Source organism: Lactuca sativa, chromosome 6 (assembly GCF_002870075.4).
Source record: "Lactuca sativa cultivar Salinas chromosome 6, Lsat_Salinas_v11, whole genome shotgun sequence".
NCBI classification, from domain to species: Eukaryota; Viridiplantae; Streptophyta; class Magnoliopsida; order Asterales; family Asteraceae; genus Lactuca; species Lactuca sativa.
Window position 1 is genome coordinate 179,718,252 of NC_056628.2, and position 20,781 is coordinate 179,739,032.

The 20,781-nt window shown below is 38.5% G+C and overlaps 2 protein-coding genes across 6 annotated transcripts; one reads left to right on the plus strand and one right to left on the minus strand.

The window, feature by feature from the left end:
- The first annotated feature begins 931 nt into the window (after window positions 1-931).
- On the plus strand, window positions 932-5,723 carry LOC111891401 (uncharacterized WD repeat-containing protein C2A9.03). 5 transcript variants are annotated; one of them, XM_023887449.3, is made up of 10 exons: window positions 932-1,132; window positions 2,123-2,287; window positions 2,378-2,545; window positions 2,635-2,721; window positions 3,905-4,039; window positions 4,133-4,243; window positions 4,337-4,428; window positions 4,504-4,609; window positions 4,905-4,991; window positions 5,103-5,723. In XM_023887449.3, exons 2-10 carry the CDS (start codon window positions 2,129-2,131, stop codon window positions 5,514-5,516), a joined length of 1,359 nt encoding a protein of 452 aa, XP_023743217.2. In that variant the 5' UTR covers window positions 932-1,132; window positions 2,123-2,128; the 3' UTR covers window positions 5,517-5,723. The 5 variants fall into 5 exon arrangements, with proteins under 5 accessions (XP_023743217.2, XP_023743218.2, XP_052620758.1 ...); XM_023887450.3 differs by having other exon boundaries at window positions 933-1,132; window positions 2,138-2,287; XM_052764798.1 differs by lacking the exons at window positions 932-1,132; window positions 2,123-2,287 and adding exons at window positions 2,993-3,138; window positions 3,467-3,545 and having other exon boundaries at window positions 2,492-2,545.
- Window positions 5,724-9,993: 4,270 nt separating this feature from the next.
- On the minus strand, window positions 9,994-10,623 carry LOC111891443 (uncharacterized). The gene has a single exon (XM_023887496.1). The coding sequence runs from the start codon at window positions 10,621-10,623 to the stop codon at window positions 9,994-9,996; it is 630 nt and encodes a 209-aa protein (XP_023743264.1).
- Between the last annotated feature and the right edge of the window lie 10,158 nt (window positions 10,624-20,781).

The following is a 20,781-nucleotide window of genomic DNA, read 5'->3' on the forward strand; positions in this document are numbered from 1 at the left end:
TGTTTGTATGGTATGTTGTATTTTGGGGAACTCACTAAGCTTTGTGCTTACGGTTTATGTTTAAAAATGTTTTTAGGTACTTCCAGTTCCAAATGGAATGTCTCGGCTTGACTACACTGCATCCCCCGAAGGCTTTTTCCGTATTGGCTATTTTTGACTCTACTCTGATGTTTTGAGAATGTTGTTACTCTGATTTTCTTTTGAAACAAATGAATGAATGATTTTGGTTTATTTAAAATGAAAGTTTTACTAGTATTTTGGGACATTACAAGTTGCATAACTATACCACCGTTTAAGCTTCTCTTACATGTCATACTGTCAACTAAGCTTTGTAATTAGGCAATCGATTCAATTCGATCAACATGACATAATTAATACTCTCTCTGTTCCAAAATTATTGTCCACGTTTGATTTTTTAAGTCTCTTTTGTTCAACTTTGACCTGAAATAATTTATTTTTTGTTATATAATTTTTTATGCAAGATATATGAATAGATTGCTTTTTAAATGTATTTTCATTTATATAAGTTTCATCAAAAATTATATAACACAAATAAAATTATTTATGGTCAAAATTGACATAAAAAAACTTCAAAAATCAAACGTAAACAATAATTTTGAAACCGAGAGAATAAGTAATTTGAAATTTTAAAACTAATTGTGCAAAGAAATAGCTTAATGATCAATCCCAAACAAAACCAAAATTTTGTTTTGCATAAGTGTAATTTTCTTTTAAGTTAAAAATGTATTTAAGTAAAATCAACGTATCTAACAAATATTAAAGTAAAACCCAAAAAGGACGGGTGATGACTAATGAACTTCTATGTAGGGTCAAGTCACGAGCCTCAGTCGTAAGTCGACGTCCAGGGACCCACAGTCCCACACCTTCACCCAAACCTCCTTCTATAAGTATGGCCCACTCGGCACTATACAAACTCCGTTTTGCTAAATCCTCCGTTTTCTCTCTTCCATTCCAGACTCTTCTCTCCATCTATTTCACATACATTTGTTCATTCTGGTCTCCGATCGGACTTTTCCATCAATCTAAAGCCGGATTTTTTAACCTCCGGTGGCTGATCTCATCCTATCTTACCAGGAAAATCTCCAGTTTGACGTAGTTCATCGTGTTTTAGGTATTCTTTTCTTTTGCAGTATTTTCTTTTGTTGTTTGTAGCCTAACGCGAAGACTTTAGCCTGTTCGTAATCTGTGTGGTTTAAAACTGAATATTAGTAGTGAATTTAGGCTGCCGTGTGCTTTTTTGCTTTTGCTTTTGATTTTGCCTTCGTTGATTTCATTTCGTTATGTTCGTTGACAGATCCTCCAGTTTTGAATTTTGATTAGCTTGTAGACTTTTTTTTAGTAAATCTTAATTATGCTTTGATTAGAAGTAAAATTTGTTGTCGTCAAAGCATAAGTTGATTCATGTTAGCTTGTTCGTCATATGTGTGTCTAGGAACTGAATTATGATCGTGAATTTGGCGTTACGTATCGTGTTGCTCTTTTTTGCTTTAATTTTGTCAGTTTTGTTGGCCGATTGGTTTTTAATTACATTGGTGAAGTGAATGCGTATTTTTCTGTTCATCTATGTTCGTCTTGTCGTATGTGATTATATTTCATCCACGCCGGCGATGATCAATGCATGCAAAGTTGTACGTCATGCATTTACAGTTGTACATTATGCATTGCAAGTTGTACGTTATGCATGAGAAGTTGTACATTATGCATTCAGGCGACTGGAAGCCCAATACATTCTGGTTATACCGTTTTGGCTTATTTTCTCTATGCTCCTGAATCCTATCGACGTTATTCCCCATTTAATTTTACTTTGAGGCCAAACTAATTATTTTTCAAGTTCCTGATTTATGTGTTTTTTTTAAACAAAAAAGTTGATTCCAAATTGATCTAATATATGTATTTGATAACGGTTTGTCTGCCTTCGTAAAAATTTCAATAAATCATATCAACTCTGAAAGCTGATAATTGGTCTTCTAAACCTTATAAATCAAATCATACCTCTTCTTCGTTCTTTCCTTTCACTAAATACCCTTTTGTTAAGAGGAATTTACCCTTTTCTTATGCAAAAGAGGAACAAATTTTGTTTAAATAGACCTAATATTTGTAGGACAATATGGCGCAGTTTCAGAACCAAGAACTTGAGTATATGATTGACGATGAATATTATGATATGACCGATTTTGAGCACAACAACAACAACAACAACAATCACCTGCAAAAAAATTGTGCCGAAGATTCAATGGACTCAGATTTCGAGGACGATTTTGACCAGGTATAACATATGCTTTCAGTAAACATAAAGTAGAATAATTTCTTGAAATTCTTGATCTTCATTTACAGTTGAGGTTTTTTGATTTATCAGAACAAGTCAAAAACAGATACATCAGCTGAAGAAGCTAGAAACGGGAAAGATATACAAGGGATTCCATGGGAAAGGCTCAATTTTACAAGAGACAAGTACAGAGAAACAAGATTGAAGCAATACAAAAACTATGAGAACATTCCACACTCTCGTGAACATTTAGAAAAGGTATATTTAAAACTTATAATTCTTGTGTTCTGTTTTTTTGTTTATACCTTATATAATTTTTGTGTTTCTTCTTGTTATATAATTTACAGGTGTGCAAGAAAGTAGACAAAAGTCAGACTCTTTACAATTTTCAGTTCAATACAAGGCTTGTGAAGCCAACTGTCGTTCATTTTCAGGTATAAAACTTCTCTCCTGGTTTAATTTTCCTTCTATTTATATGTCTGTGTATTGAAGTAGTATCTGTGTGGAAATTTTATGATCCATTTATTCTATGAACTAGAGTCACATTATGCACCATATGGTATTTAGTTGTGGAGTTTTTGTTATAATATTGATAGAATAGAAAAGAGGTTGCTTGATATGAATAATATGATATGAGACTTGGTTTTAATGTATAGGCTCAATTGAGCCTGAGTCTTGTATTCACAAAAAATCCTTTTTGTGCAGATTAAAATAAGTGCATTGGCATTGTTATATGATGAGAGTTTTAAATAAGATGTGCAATCCTGAAATTGTGCAAAAGTTGGTTCTTAATCCCAACAGCTGACCATATCATTCTTATGCTATGTTGTGGACATGGAAGCATTGGGGAGGTATATATATGTATATGTATATATAAATTGGCATTATGTTTGTACTTTGAATGTTGAGTTTAATTAATAATTAATTCTACATTCTGCTAACAAACATTTGGATGCAGATGTGGGCCCCATGGGTCTTATATTTGTGTTAAACGTGTAATTGCTAAAAGAATACAAAAGACGTGAATACCCTTATCATTGAAAAAAGCCAGAACCTATTCTAGTTGTGTTAAGTATAGGCTTTTGTTTTCATATAGGGTTGTTTTAGTTTTATAATAGGCTCCTATTTTTACTGTTTTTTTTTATTAAAAATAATAATAATACATGTTGTGGGACCCAGTATCAGTTTTATATTTCAGCCATAGAAGCAGGGTGCCATTTAAATCAAGCAGCATGTGGATAAAGAAGCTCTTCATATGGTATGACAGGGTCACATTCTAACATTTATGAAAAAAATTGTCTCATGTAGACATTTTTTTTTCACTTCACCCGTTTTAGTGCTTAGCTGGCGACCTGGACCCACTTTTACATATTCATATATTTAGTTTAATTAATTGCTTCCAATGTTTCTTATTAGTTATTACTTATTAGTACATTGCTATTTAATTTTTATTTTCCTTGTGCTACATATGTATCAATTGCATGCGTTAGATGATTCTTTATATGATGTTTATAGTCCAAAAACACATGCACTGCTTTGTAAGTTGCTTATGAGTAAGATGAGTGAATTTACCATTTTGCCCAGGGGTTAATTCTTATTTATTGTTGATTCTTTCAGCTGAGGAATCTTTTATGGGCAACCTCAAAGCATGATCTCTACCTTATGCAAAACTACTCAGTCATGCATTGGTCTTCACTTCTCAAGAGGGGCAAAGAAGTAATTAATGTCGCTATGCCTGTATTACCTACTTTGGTATGTAATTATCTAAGCCTAACCATTATACCATTTTATCAAATCTCATGAAATTTCACTCATCACTTCTAATATTAATATGTCAAATTACAGAAATACCCCGGGTCCTTTTCTCGTTCACTGTCGCGAGTCCAGGTCAGCACAATGGCTGTCAGGGATGACTTGATAGTCGCAGGTGGTTTTCATGGTGAACTAATCTGCAAGGTACACTTTTCAAAATCCATAAATTTTATAATTTTAATTAAATCTATAAATTTTAATCAATATTTTTCTCTATTTGTAAATAAATAAAAACAGTATCTCAACAAACCCGGAGTCTCATTCGCCACAAAAATCGCAGACGATGAAAATGCCATAACTAACTCAGTCGACATATCTTACGGTTCAAGGTCAGTTTGACTTTGACCAAATATGACAGTACAGGACAAAACAGAACTGAACTGAACAGGTTACTTTATGTGTAGTGGGTCCACAAGGGTCATGACCGCCAACAATGATGCACTTATACGTGTTTTTGATGCAAAAAGTTTTACTTGTACGGATAGCTTCAAGTTTCCATGGTCCGTTAATGTGAGTAAAGATAATTTATCAATTTTTCCTTTTTTTTAAATAAAATATTGAATAAGTTTCATTTTTGGTCCCTATGCGTAAGATGATTTTTTCAATTTTGGTCGTAAAAAGTTTTCTTTTGCAAATTTGGTTCTTATTTAGGTCTTTCTAAGTGTCGTTGGGATGAAAATTACCAAAAATGTTACTAGAATCTCGAATAAGGACCAAAATTGAAAAAATCAGCTATACTCAGGGACCGAAAATGTAATTTACTCTTTAAATATTATTATTCTCATGGCTAATGATATATGTGTAGGACACATCCGTGAGCCCCGATGGTAAATTATTAGCCGTCCTCGGGGACAGCACCGAATGCTTACTAGCCGACGCCCATTCAGGAAAAGTAAGTTCTACTTTCTATTTAAAACATCAAATCTCTCATATTCTTATAGTAACCCCTGAGCTGATCCATACAGATACAGATAAAGATAAAATTTGATTTGATGATATGTAGGAAATTGGGAAAATGAAAGGGCATCTAGACTACTCGTTTGCGTCTGCGTGGCATCCAAACGGACAAATTGTGGCAACGGGTAACCAAGACACAACTTGTAGGCTATGGGATGTGAGGAATTTGTCTAAGTCTTTAATGGTGCTTAAGGGAAGAATGGGTGCAATTAGGGGGATTAGGTTTAGTGGAGATGGTAGGTTCATGGCTATGGCTGAACCCGCAGACTTTGTTCACGTATTTGATACCGAAAGTGGGTACGGGTCGGGTCAAGAGATTGATGTGTTTGGTGAAATCGGTGGGATCTCGTTTAGCCCGGATAGTGAGGCTTTGTTTGTTGGGATATCGGATCGGACTTATGGGAGTGTTTTGGAGTTTAATCGGAGGCATAGGAATCAGTATTTGGAGTCAATGTTTTAGTAAAAAAACGTGGCTATGTGTTGTGTGGTGCCTTGAACAAGCGCTCGATATATATTTGTTTGCTGAAGCGGGTTGAGGCCATGTGTTTGTAAGCTCTGGTGTGACTGGTAGTTTTTGCTTTGGTTGCGGTGTACATAATTGGAGTCGTTATATGTTTGTGAATTTTGGATCATGGAAAACTTAAATATTAAAAGTTTGTTTCCCTCACTTGAATTAATATTGCAATGAAGAGCACATGTCGGTTTTACCATGATATTAAAAGGTATGTTAAAATGGCTTACTTTTCCACTTCCGTATAAAGAAACTAAATTCACTAGTAAGAGAAAAGAGGGTGGTGCTAGTTCATAATTTATTAATTATGTAGTGAAGGTAGGCTGATGAGTTTGTGGTATGTGTAGAAAAAAAGTTTCGAACAATAAGGCGGTCGAATATAATATTTTTAATATTAATTGATTAAGTTAAATTTCCATGAAATAATTTATCCATGTTTTCTAGGGTCTTGGGTAACAATTGACTTGATCTCTAGGACGTCTAATAAACATTATGTGAAGGTTATGTATATTCCTCATGGATGGGATGTCCTATTTTACACATTTAGCCAATGATGCATGCTCTTCACTAGTAGCTGAGTCTGCGGTAATGATACTGAGTATTTCAAAATTTAGGTAAATAATAATATGAATTTACGATAATAAGAAATTTTTACGTTGCTGACAGTATAGTTTTACGTTGCTGACAGTATAGTTAGGAAAGATATGATATTGGTATAGGGGTGACACAATAAGGATTTAGATTTGATTTGGTCGGTTTTGTTAGGCATTATATTTTCCAATAAACGATAATTGTATTCCATCACCAAATATATACATATACAAGAATTGGGCTATGCTAAAACATTGTGGGCTAAATACAATGGGCCACAAAAAGATTAAAACAAATACAATAAGTAGAAGATTATATGTCTAACAACCCCCTGCAGTCGGAACGGGAGTTCTTGATTGGCGTTTAGACTGGATATGAAGTCAAGAAATAATGGGGATGGAAGCCCTTTGGTGAAAATATATGCATACTGAAAGGAGGATGGCACATGAAGGACGCAGACCTGTCCCAAAGGAACCTTGTCTCGAACAAAATGAATGTCTATCTCAGTATGTTTTGTACGTTGATGCTGAACATGATTTGAAGAGTGCTAGATAGACAACACTCACATTATCACAGTAAACAAGAGTGGCAAAGAGAGGTGGATATAAAAGTTTACGTAAGAGATTTCGAAGCCAGCTAGTCTCAGCCACCGCATTAGCAACACCTCTGTACTAAGCTTCGACACTGGGCTGAGAAGTCATACCCTGTCTCTTAGACGACCAAGAGAGAAGATTAGGTCCAAGAAAAACACAGTATCCATATGTGGAGCGTCTAGTTGTGGGGCATCCGACCCAATCAACATCAGAATAGGCAACGAAACCTCGAGAAGGAGATGCATATAACTATAAACCATGATCAAGAGTGCCTCGAATATACCTTAGAATGCGTTTAAGAGTTGAGAACTGAGGCTCCCGAGGATCATGCATAAACAAACACACTTGTTGAATTGCATAAGTAATGTCAGGGCGAGTGAAGGTCAAATATTGAAGTGCTCCTGCGAGACTGCGGTAGTGTGTCGGATCAGCAACTGGTGGGCTAGTGCCGTCAAGTTTAGCGGATGTGTCTGCAGGAGTACAGGCCGACTTGCAATTAAGCATGTGAGCATGCTCTAGAATCTTAGTAGCATATTTTTGTTGAGATAAAAACATTCCTTGACAATCTCGTGAGGCGACAATGCACAAAAAATAATTCAGAGAACCCAAATCTAACATGACAAACTTTGAGCGTAAAGTAGAAATGATGTGTTGGAGGAGACCTGTAGAGGAGGCTGTCAAGACAATATCATCGACATATAAAAGAAGATATGCAAGCTGATCACCCTGTCTATAAAAAAATAAAGAAGAATTGAAACGACTATTAGAAAAACCGTGGCATGTGATGAACTGAGAAAAACGGTGATACCAAGCCCGCGACGCCTGTTTGAGTCCATAGAGCGACTTTTTAAGTAAACAGACATGATCGGGATGTGACGTGTCACGAAACCCCGGAGGTTGATGCATGTAGACAGTCTCTTGAAGATGACCATGAAGGAAGACATTTTTGACATCTAATTGATGAACTGGCCAATCGTGGGAAATAGCCAAACTAAGAACAGCCCTGATAGTAGCCGACTTGACAACCGGACTAAACGTCTCATCATAGTCAATGTCAGGGCGTTGACTGCGACCGTTCGCAACCAAACGAGCCTTATACCGAGCAAGAGATCCATCTGCATTAAATTTATTTTTGAACAACCAAATACAATTAACCACATTAGCATTAGGAGGCCGAGGTACAAGTACCCAAGTCTTGTTAAAATTAAGTGCATTAAATTCTTCTGTCATATCAGTCAACCAGTTAGGATCTCGGAAGACTTTGGAATAAGTTCGAGGAATACGTGAGAGGATGGAATGAGACTCAATATGAAGATTGAGTTTGGTGATGGGTTTGACATTGTCATGGTGAGAACGAGTAACCATGGAGTAAGAACGAGAGGGAGTGGAAGCATTGTTTTGGGCAGCTTGATGAACCAAAGGATGAAGGTCCGAGTGACCCTCGGTGGAGGAAGAGACACCAATGGGAGGAGTATCTACGGTGCTAGAGCCGACAACAGGAGGGGCTTCGGAGGGAGATCCAATGGCCGTGGGATTAGAGGTAGAGGTGTCGACAGGAATAGATGCAATAGGAGGAGAGGAAGTATAGGAAAAAGGACCGAAAGGTTGAGCTGGGTGACTAGGGTCATTAAAGATATTACGGGTGTCATCTAACTTGAGGAAGTCATATTTAGGAGAATGAGTTGGAGTCATAGAGTCAAACAGAAAGATTGTTTCATCGAATGTGACATGACGAGAGATGATAATTTGATCTATATGGAGGTTAAGACAACAAAAACCTTTGTGGTTGGTGGGATATCCAAGAAAGATGCAAGGAACCGAAAGAGGTTGAAGTTTGTGAGTGTTGATTGTGTGAGGGTAGCAAAGGCACCCAAAAACACGAAGGTGGGAGTAGGATAGATGTTTGTTGAAAAGTCTGTGGTATGGTGTGTCATTCTCTAAGGTGGTGGGGGGAAGGATGTTCAAAAGATGAGAGGCCATGTGTAAAGCTTCAACCCAATAGGTTAGAGGGAGGTGAGTATGGAAAAGCAAATTACGTATGATGCTATTTTTGGTTCCAAGCATTCTTTCAGATTTCCCGTTTTGTTGAGAGGTGTAAGGAAAAGAGAAGCACATATGGATGCCATTGATGTCACATAAGTTATGAAATTGAGAATTATCAAATTCTTTGCCATTGTCACATTGAAAGGTTTGTATGTCAGCATGAAATTGGTTTTTGATGTAAGCACGAAAGTGAATGAATTTAGAAAAAACGTCGGATTTTTTACGAAGAGGATACACCCACACACAATGAGAAAATTGATCAAGAAAAATGATATAATATTAAATTCCACTATGACTTAATAAAGGAGAAGTCCAAACATCCGAATAAATAACTTGAAATGGAAAAGTAGCATCATTATTCGACAGAGAAAAAGATAAACAAACATGTTTGCCGAGTTGACAAGCATGTCACAACTAGAAGACTTCTTATTATTACATGTGATAGACTTATTGGAAAGTAAATATTGAATAACTTGATGGCCGGGATGACCAAGACGTTGGTGCCACATGGATGAGCTGACACCAAGAAGCACTTGAGGAGGTGGACTTGTAATGGGATATAAATCGCCTTGACTATCACATCGAAGGAGGACTTGTTTGGTGAGATAATCCTTCACAGAAAAACCAAACTCGTCAAATTCAATACTACATTTGTTATCACGAGTGAATTGGCGAACATAAATAAGGTTTTTAATTATTTGGGGAGTGATAAGAACATTGTTAAGAGCTAAGGTACGAAAGGGATTAATGCTAATAGAGGAGTTACCCGATTGAGTAACGGGAATACGAGATCCATTGCCAACTAAAACAGAAAAATTAGAACACTTATTTGTAAAGGGCTTGAGAATACCTTGGTCGGCATGAAGGTGGGCAGTTTCCCCGGTATCTATATACCACTCAGCATTTCTGGGTTCTTGAAGATTCATGGTAGAAAACGCTTGCGGAAGAGCAGTCGGTTGATCTGGAAAAAAATTCTGCCATGGATTGGGATGATTAAAATGTGAGTTGGCCATAAAAGTTTGTTGAGGATAAGTTGATGTCGAATTGGGTTGATTAAAATTCTGCCATGTAGGTTGCTGATTATAAGGCCTGCTATGTTGGGAGTTAGCCCAATAAGTGTGGGAAGGAGGTAAAAGCCCAACAACATTGTTGTTGGGTCACTGATTGGAAGACGCTCCAAACCAAGGGTTCCAAATCCCCTAGTCGTTATTACCAGCGAGAGTAGTAGGCGATCCAATATTCCCGCTGACACCACCAGGTCGACCTTTGCCGGAACGACCGCTCCTGCCGCCGCCTCTGGAGTTACGACCACCGCCCCTGCCATTAAATGAAGAGCCTCGATGATTATTTGGAGGCCGATTTTCATGATTGTGGTTTTCATGCGTGGTATTTAGGATAGTAGGGGCTGGAGCATGATCTTGATGAATGGATGGTACCACACAATTTTGTTCCTTAAGCATAGAATGTTCTTCAAGTGTTAACATCGACCGCATTTCAAGAAAAGTTGGGAATGGTTTCTGATGTCGAATGGTGGTAACCACATGAGCAAACTTTGGAGAGAGGCCATTAATGCCATAGATAACAAGATTACGTTCTAGAACTGGGGCACCGATGTTGGTAAGAATATCAACAATTGACTTTATACGAGTGCAATATTGAACGATCATTGAGTCACCAATAGTAATGGAACAAAGTTCATCATCGAGTTCCACGGCTTTGGATTCTTTGTTTTCAAGGAAAAGAGCTTCAATAGACTTCCAGACTTCGGCTGCTGTAGCATCAGCTTTGATAATGGTTTGAAGGAGAGGCTGAGTAAGAGTGTCATACATCTATTGTTTGACAATATTATCAACTTCTTCCCATTGAGGTTCATCGGCTTTGAGAGATGAACCATCAAGATGACCATAGACGGAATACCCAATGCAATGGATCTTGAATAATTCTTTCCATGAATCATAATTCATGCAATCAAGATCAAGTAAAAGAGGGAAATATGACTTTATGTTTGTGATGCCAAATATTTTATCAGTAGGTTTGGTTTTGGAAGATCCTTCTAAGATAGTCATGATGGAGAAGAGATAGAATTTGAGATGAGAAGAAAAGAAAGACCGCTGCCCTGAGGATCGACTAGGGTTTAGAGAGATTAGGCTGATACCATGTTAGGCACCATATTTTCCCATGAACGATAATTTTATTCCATCGCCAAATATATACATGATATAAGAATTGGGCTATGCTAAAACATTGTGGGCTAAATACAATGGGCCACACAAAGATTAAAACAAATACAATAAGTACAATGAGTAGAAGATTATATATCTAACAGACTTATTGTTAAATTAAAAGAAAAAAAAATCAAATCAAGTAAAAATCAATGTAAATATGTATTTTTAAGCAAATAATACTTGATATAAACATTAAAATCGACAATAATTACTATACATACCCCTTACTGACAAACATATTCAAATTATGGAGGGTTCATAAACACTATTAGACTCACATAGGGATACACTGATCATTTGGAAGAATTTCCCTATATTTAATCAGAAACAAACATCCAAACCTCTCCACAACTGAATAGAAATGATCACCATTAGTGTACCACTATTCCGTTCTTTATTTTGGCCCATGTCTTCCATGTATTAGATACGCCCAAATTTCTTGTATGTATTTTCTAATATAAACACATCAATGATAAAGGATCCCTTTCAAATTTATCTCCCATAATCATTCTCCCTTTTTTCATTATCCTCAGGGCTATGCCCTAGTCGCTGAAATCATCCTTCCACCGACCATGTCTCTCCCAATCTTCTTTCATTCTTCCTCTCCATCGTAACCACAACAAAGACTCATAATCTTACAAATATTAAAGCATACATTCCAATGACAACCTAAAGACATTAACGGTTGTAATGGTTATGTTTTGGTCTATAAACGAACCAAACCACCTCATACATACCCTTAATTACATATGATTTTGAAGAAAAACACAACTGATCAATAAGTATGGAAGAACCTAAAACCCTTTTTTTTTGCAATAATAAGAATGCTAAAGTCATTCAACTTGATAATGTTGTTCTTGGTGATTTCAAGATCATTGGATATTGTACCTAAATCATAACGATAATTGACCTCCTTGACAACATTAACACTACTATCTTGGAAAAGAATCTTGTCTCATACACAATTAACGGACTATCTCATATGTTTATTATATAGAGAGCTTAATCAACCGTCATGTGCCTTCCCATGTGTAATATCCCAAATTCCAGAGTAATTTTTTTTTTCATTTTTAAAATAGAATAGACGACCTTCATTATTAAAGTTACATTCAAGTCAAACCAATTGTTCATAAACCATTATTCAAAAATAATAGTTATAAGGAAGACAATGTGAAGTCTCGAATTATAAAATTGTTGATGTGTGTGTGTGTACAATCCCACCTTTGTAAACGGATAAGTACTTGAAAAACATTTAATCCACACCTATAAACATAAAGCTTAGTGAGTTCCCCAAAATAGCATTTACAACACAACAACATAAATAACAATGGGTTATTAGCAACCCCATGGGACTATCAGTAATCCCATTAGGCTAACAGCATGCCTTGTGGGCTAACAACACACCATATGAGTTATCAACAACCTTGGGGACTTTCCGTAGTCCTAATGGGCTAACAGAATGCTATGTGGGTTAAAAACACACCCTATGGGTTATCAACAACCCTGGGGACTATTAGCAATCCCAATGGACTAACAGCACACCCTAGAGCTATCCGCAACTCAATAACACATAACAACAATCAAAAAATAAGACCCACCTAGTTAACATGTGCACACACCATGGCATAAGTAATACATTGAGAATACTCACCTCGCGGATAGCAACTAAAACACAACAACTCACACACAGGGTAGACAAGTACAATGAGATAGCTATCAGCAATAGGGAAGTATCCTCTCAATCTACACCCTAAACCCCTAATTTGACCAAACGTCAACTATGGTAAAAAAGTCAACTGTCAAGATTAAGGTCAACCTCAACAAGTCTCCACGTTGTGACCACCCATAGGTCACATCATGGGCACTCCATGTTAAAACAGTTGGGCCATCCTCTAGTCATCATGTTGTGGCGAACTAAATGCCACATCGTGAAAACTAGGTTTCTACATCTTAACAGATTCAACTCTTAATCTGTCAAGCCACTCCTTCTAACGTTCCAGAAACCTTCATAGAGCCTAATATATCACAAAGATCGATGCTTTTCAATCATGCATGACCAATTCAATAACATGGCTCAAACTTTGGTCAAATTAAGAGAAAAAGCACCAAGATCTGATGCTTGGAGACCAATCCACCATCAAACTTTAGATTTGAGACTTATGATTATCAAAGGATCTCAATGATCCATAAAGCTGCTAACTTGATGGATTCTGTAACGTCCCAAAAATAAGACCCGAAATTTTTTCATTTTCAGATTAATAAAATAGTAAACCATATCATTGTCATCAAACCAATATAAACAAATTGTATTAATACATCATCAATCATCAAAGTAAATCACAAAATATGGAAACATGTGGTGTGTGCTCTACAATCATCCCAGACTCTTCCCTTTGGAACCAGAAGTACCTAAAACATAAACTGAAAACCGTAAGCACAAAGCTTATTGATTTCCCCAACATACTACATATCATACATACATAAACACATAACGGGCCCTACCCAATGAGTGTATCGAGCCCCGCCCACACTTGCATAACAGGACCTGCCCATTAAGCATAACGGGCACACCCAAACTCACATATCGGCCCCCGCCCACTGAGTATAATGGGCCTCGTCCAAACTCTCATAACAGGTTCCACACAACATAGAAATCATATAAGCACATACACATACAAGAGTCACACAGACATCTAGTATCCTAGCATCACTGATCATGGGCCAACATTGGTGCCTTAGACCCGCTAAACATGGTGAGGAAACTCACCTCGCACGGTTGAATCACACAGAAGGAATCCATGGCTGTTGGCCTGCTAAAATCCCCGCGTTCTATCACAAAATAACATCCAATCAATAATTGGATCCTGACTCACACTAAGAGTGCAAACTAGGGTAAATACCTTTTTACCCTTTCCTAACTTGACTTAAGGCCAAAGCCCAATCAAAATGTCCAAAAAGCCTAAAATCCAAAAAAATCATCCAAGGTCCAATATAGCCCAAGATAACTCGCCAAATAAGGTCTAAACTCACTAAGCCCACTAAGGCCCACCAAGCACCAAACTAATGGGCCCTAAGGCCCAAAAGCTCCAAGGGAAACCCTAACATGGTTAAATAAACAAAATGCCCTTCCTGAGTCAAAATAGTTGACCAAGGTCCACTTGGTTAAAAAGTCTACGGTTGAAATTTAGTCAAAGGTCAACATCGGTCAATAGGCTGAGTACACCTTACATACTCAGCAGTACGCCCAACGTACAACCAAACCATAATTGGGGTCTTTATTGAGTATGCGTTGCATACTCAGGAGTACGCCCTACGTACCCTGTTGAACAAAATTATTAATCAAGGCTTAATCCTTTAATCCCTCACGTCCAAAGCCAAATCTAGGTCTTAAATATTGTCCTTAACCATAAAGTTTCCAACTTTATGGTTTTGCATGGCTATTAAGAGCTTTACACGCAAAATCCCAACTTCTTAATCCATAAACACACTATAACTCATGCAATGAGGAAAACTAACGTCCAAGGCCACATTTTTATGATTCTAGGCTCATCAAGATGTCTAAAAGGACATCTCAAAGGGTCTGGAGTAACCCATACTCCCTAAGACCAAAGTTTGGGGACAAAAGGAGCATAAAACCATAACAAGAAGAGATCTAAGCATACAAAGATCAAGGTTGAGACTTTATACCTTCTTGCAACTGAGAAAGGTGCCTAGTCTCTGGATCTACACGCTTAAGCTCCAACAAAGCTTCTTCACCAACTCCTTCTTCTACCAAAGGCACCAAACTACCAAAGATACACCCTAATAAGGTCAAGAACACTCAAAAATGCTATTAGGGTTTGAGATTAGGGTTTTAAGACAATGGAGGATGATAAATAGGTTAGCTCTTGGGACTTAAGGTGATTATATAGGGCTTGGACCCTAAAAATTAGGGTTTTGGGTCTGATCACGTACGCCGTGTGCACTCCACGTACGCCCAACATACGTGGATGAGCTCCGCGTCCATGCAAGGCTAGTACTCTAAGTGTATTATTCCACTACACCCCGCGTACTAGCTAAGGGACCATTTTGCAAACTTTTGATAACAAGGCCCAAAAGGAAACTTACCATAACTAAGTGTTACGATTTCATGCATTCAACTCAACCCAAACATGGAGAAAAGTGGGAAAAACTTAGATCTAGCATTCTTAAATGAGAAAGACAAGAACTTGAGGACTTACAAAGGTCAAGAAACAACACAAGGTGGTGAGGAGGATACTAGATTGTTGAAATAATGCACCAAAGGAACCTTCTTCTTTAACAAGGAGCTAAAAACCACCAAAAGAGTTCTCAAGATCAACAATGGAGGCTAGATTTGATTAAGGAAGTAAGGGAGGTGATGGAGGCTGAGGGTGTGCAAACGTTAGACCCTCACTTCCCTTAAACAAGGCAGAAAACATAGGAAAATTAGGGTTAACCTTCAGGTGGCTGCCACGTCATGGCCACTTGCTCATCACGTCTTGGTCCACAAGATTGGATGTGTGTTTCTTCATTTGGGATGCCATGTCGTGACACCATTCATGTCACGTCATGACCTATTATTTTTCTTAAAAACCATGTCTTTGACTCCTTTACACCATCCACTAATCCATTTTGGAAAACAGGTGTTACACCACGTTCATGGAGATGTGATCTATACTTTTACGAGAAGAACAACGTATGTATCAGTTCGCTCATGCATAATTCAAGCCACTCACAAGATCATTCGTATTGCACTATGATTCTTGCTTCCATATTCAATCACCATGTAACACCCTATTTATTATATAATTAAATAAATAAATTAATGAATATATAATAGCCCAAAAATCGATAATTATATAGTAAGGTGTTTGTCTCGAGGAGCTAATCGTTATAATGTAGAGATTGGGGGTTAAAATGTAAGTTTCAGATTTATTCTGTAAATATTAATGAAGGCAGGGACTAATTGGTGAATTATTGGGACTCAAATGAAGAGATTTTGGAAACTTAGGGGCTGGTTGGTAAGTTCCAAACCTTATTTGTAAGGATTTCAGAAGATGGGGTTTAAAGGGTAAACTATTGACTTAATTTGAAAGGAATTAGGTTGGAGGGGCTGTTAAGGTAAAATATGGATCCATTTCGAATTTAATTGGAGCTGGAGGGACCATTTTGGTCATTATGGCAAACTTTTATAATGGGATCGGGTATATAAGGTTATGTAACCCTAACCCTAGCAAAACCCTTGCAACCGTCATCTCCTTATGCCCCTTCCTCCAGCCGCCGCTCTCGCTTCTTCATCCTTCGGCGCTGCACCACCACCTTGGTTGAGGTCGTCAACCACCGTTTCCGATCCGCCAATGCGTCGCAACCCCTAGCTTCCGGCGAGAACAAATCGACAACGGGTTTTGGGTGTGTTTGCTACCACTGTTACGCTTCATCAGTTGAAGACGAAAACGCCGCTAGTCGGCGGTTAACGTTGCTTCGGTCCACGACGGCCTCCATTCATCCTCCTCATCGTTCTCATGGTGCTATTTCTCAGTCGCGACCTCCGTATGGCTCAAGTATGTTGCTCCGGTCATTGTTTGCCACCCCGAGGGGTTGTTGTGTTCGTAGGTTTGGGCCTCTGTCGAGTAGAAGTTGTGGAGAACCACCATGGTATCCGACCATGGTGGCTGTGATCGCAAATCCCACCACATGCCGCTAGTTCTTCTACTTCTTTCCGTCGCTGCCTTGTCTCGTCACCATCAGCCACCGTGGGAGGTGGCTGTGAGTTGTGTGGGTGTGTGATTTGGCTTTTATGTGGGTGTTGTGTGTGTTTTGTCTAGCTGGAAAGTCGGGAATAGCCACTGCCGCCACGTGCCACCGCCGGCCACCACAAGGGTGGTTGCGGGTGTATGTTTATTTAGTATAGTGTGTGTGTGTGTGCTTATTTCATGAGTTCATTGTAATTGTAAAAACTGGAATAATGAACGGAAAAATTAAACCACCACCGTTAGGTGGTGGCTGCAGCCTCCTGCCGCCACCGGCCGCCGTGTCGGGTGGCGGTGTGCTTGCCTCGTTGAGTATGATTTGTTTGGGGTGCTTGAAACCCTAATGAGCCTTGTAAACCCTAATGGACCCAATGAAGCTTAATGGACATAAAAGCCCAAACATGTGATCAATGGGCTTAAGGAAACCCTAATAGGTCTAATGGTCCCTAATTGACCCAAGGAGATCCTAATGGGCCCAATAAGGCCCAAAGTGACCTAAAAGCCCAACCAATGGACTAATGGGCTAGTATTGGGTTGGAAAACCCTAAGGGCGTAAAACCTTAATTATGGGAATTGTTTGGGACACACACGAGAATTATTTAATAACTTGAAATATTAAATAATAATAATTGGCATAAATTAATCTAAGCAATATTGGATTGAATGGATTAAGTCCTTGATGGGTTAAGTAGGAAACTTAACCCTAATCATCATTTTATGTGAAACCCTAATTTCACTTGGGCCTTGAGTTGGGCCTTTCGATTTGGCCTTGATGATTTGATTACTAATAGGCCATCCAAGAATAATCAAATGGACTAGAGAAACTAGTTGAGCTTTAGGGTAAGGCAGTTGGTCCCAATTTGGAAAATTAGGCCATAGATGGGCCATAGTTTGGGCCTTTATGATTATGTGATAGTGGGCCATTAGAATATTGAATGTTGGACTGGACTAAATGGCTGGGCCTTATGGTAAGACCTTATAAAGGTTTGGGTCCAATTTGGAAAATTGGGCCATATGTTGGGCTTTGAGCCATAGTTGGACTTTTGGGCCTTTGGATTGGGCCTTGGGCTTGAATCAAGCTAAGTTAGGGGTAGAGTAGTCTTTTACCCCCAAGCGTGGACTTAAGGTTATGTATTGGAACCCAATTTGTTATTTTGGTGATGACAGTTCGGGAATCTGTCATCCAGCAGTTAGGGTTGAGTCTGCGGGACTTTAGCAGTGTGGGATTGTGTCTACGGGACTTCAGGAGTGCGAGGTGAGTTACCTTCCAGTAGCGGTGGGTATACGGCCACAATGCCGGCCCACCAGTAGGAGTTGTATGTTAGATGATTGTCTTTGTGATATCATCTAGGTTTGATACTACCAGATATGTTATATGCTGGCATGATATGTTATATGTGATAGTAGTAGAGTTCGGTTGTTAGGACTGAAGGGTAGGTCAGACACCCCAGATATGTCTGACAGTATGTGATGATATGTTTGTATGCTGACATGATATGTTATATGTGATAGTGGTAGTAGGAGGGGAATAGTCCTTAAGTTCGGTTGTTAGGACCGAATGGTAGTTCGAACACCCCAGATATGTCTGATAGTATGTTTATGTTATGATATATGTGATAGTAGTAGTAGGGGGTGGAATTGTCCCCGAGGGTCGGTTGTTAGGACCGACGGGTAGGTCAGCACCCCAGAATGGCTTGACACGGGTAGGTCATCACCCCAAAATGGCTTGACAAGGGTAGGTCGGCACCCCAGAATGGCCGTACCGGGTAGGTCGGCACCCCAGAACGGCTGTACGGGGTAGGTCGGGCACCTCGGAATTGCCTGGCAGTATGTGTGCTATGTGATTGTATGGTATGTGGTATGATGGGGGAACTCACTAAGCTTTGTGCTTATAGTTTTCAGTTTTGGTTTCAGGAACTTCGTTTTTCAAGGAAAGGAGCCAACTTGATCGCAGCGCATCACACTATGGTTTTCTGCACACGAGATCTTTGGGATTACACTCTGATATTGTTTTATGATAACATGTTTTGATTATTTCTACTTTGGTTTGATATGACATGATATTATGGATGTTTTCTTATACTATTGGTTTTATAATAATGTATTTAAAAATGAAATTTTTGGCCTGTATTTTAGGGATGTTACACACCACCAATAACTATCACGACAATAGTTAACTCGATGGGACGATTGCGACAAAAACGGGGGTGGCAATTATTGTGGTGATTTTACGAATCAAAAAACACATGAGAACATGGGCAATGGTATGGTTGGTATCCTTTTTCCTACCCCTACATTAATGTACATTGCCCTCCTATCCGTTTGGGCTTCACAGTAGCAACGGTGCCTCTAGCATACTTCAACATTGTTGGTTGTTGGTAGATCTTTAGTAGCATAACCAACCCACTAATGATTTTTCCATCTATACTTATCTACTATTTGGACACCAATTGGCCCATATGATTACAATCGACCTACCTAGTCCTACATCGTGAATCAACCCAAAGTTTTACCTTTATGGACTTGGTACGAATCTCCGGCCCACTACTCCTCATACAAGGTCACATATTTACCTCAAATTTTCAACATGTTTTCTTTGAATGATCCAAGCAACAATGGATTTCATATGGATTTGGGTGTTACTTTCCACCTCCACATAAATGCAATATAATACCTCATTGATAAAAGTTATTCTTCTAATCAATAGTACTATATAAGTGGGCTCATAGCAGCCATATGGGTTATCAGCCACCATGTGGACTATCAGAAGTCCTTGAGTTATCAACAACTCAATAATCACACATAAAAACGATCATCAAGTAAGACTCAACTAGTCTGGCATGCATACCACTATAACATATGTAATATAGTTAGAAGACTCACCTCGCAAACAACATGCTAACACAACAACTCTCTGATAGAGGATACCGATACTACGAGACACTTAAACACAATATAAGAGTACCCTCTCAATCCACACCCCAAAACTCCTAAGTAGACCAAAATCAACAATGGTAAAAAAGTCAACGGTCAAAGTCAGCCCCAACTGATCGTCATGTCATGGCCACCCATTGATCACATCGCGACATCATTAGGAATAAACAGTCATGAAGCTATCCATCACCATGTTGTGATGGTCAATCTGTCACATCGTGGGGACTAATCTGGATAGATTAATGCCTTAAGCTCTTAATCCTTCAATCCATACACTCAAACTTTCCAGAAGGATTTCTTGATCCCAATGCATCATAGAAATCTTTGGTTTTTATACATGCATGTCCAATACATGTCTTGAGCACAAGTTAGGTCAAAATGAATAAAAATAAGTTCACATCTCATTGATGGAACTCATAACTCAAAAACCTACTAGATCTGGGACAAGAGGCCACAAAGGAACTTCAAGGACTCATAAAGTTGCTAACTTTATGAGATCTTACCACTCAAATCACCTCAAACATGGAGGAAAATGGACGAAAACCTAGATATAGCATGCTTGGACACAAAAGGTAGGAGCTTGAGGATTTACAAGGGTCTAAAAGCTACTCAAGATGATGAGGGAGAGACTTGCTTGCTGGAACAAGGCTCACGAACACCTTCTTCTTCTTCTTCTTCATCAAGGGATAGAATCACCACATAGAGTTCACAAGGTCAAAATGGAGGCTAGGGTTTCTTAGAGGGTGAAAGGGAGGTGATGGAAGTTGGGGTGTGCAAACCCTAACCCTCACTTCCCATAAATAGGGGCATAAACCCTGAAATTAGGGTTAAGCCTCTATGTGGCTGCCATGTCGTGACCATCAGCTTGTCAAGTCATGACACACATGGTTGATGCACGTTTTATTTAGTCATAACCACGTCGTGGTGTATCCTTCACTACATCGCGGCCAACACAAATTCCACATTTTTTACTCCTTAATTGCCCAAAACATAATTGATATTTTTTTTTAAAATAAGTGTTACATGTAACAACCCGATATTTCAACTCTTTGTAATGACCTAAAAAGTCAAGTATTGT

Excerpts from the sequence above, each read along its gene's own strand:
- LOC111891443 (XM_023887496.1), bottom strand. The coding sequence starts at position 10,623 with ATGTATGACACTCTTACTCAGCCTCTCCTTCAAACCATTATCAAAGCT.
- LOC111891401 (XM_023887449.3), top strand. The coding sequence starts at position 2,129 with ATGGCGCAGTTTCAGAACCAAGAACTTGAGTATATGATTGACGATGAA. Across the intron at positions 2,722-3,904 it reads CAACTGTCGTTCATTTTCAG|CTGAGGAATCTTTTATGGGC; the intron begins GTATAAAACTTC and ends TGATTCTTTCAG. Across the intron at positions 4,992-5,102 it reads CCGACGCCCATTCAGGAAAA|GAAATTGGGAAAATGAAAGG; the intron begins GTAAGTTCTACT and ends GATGATATGTAG.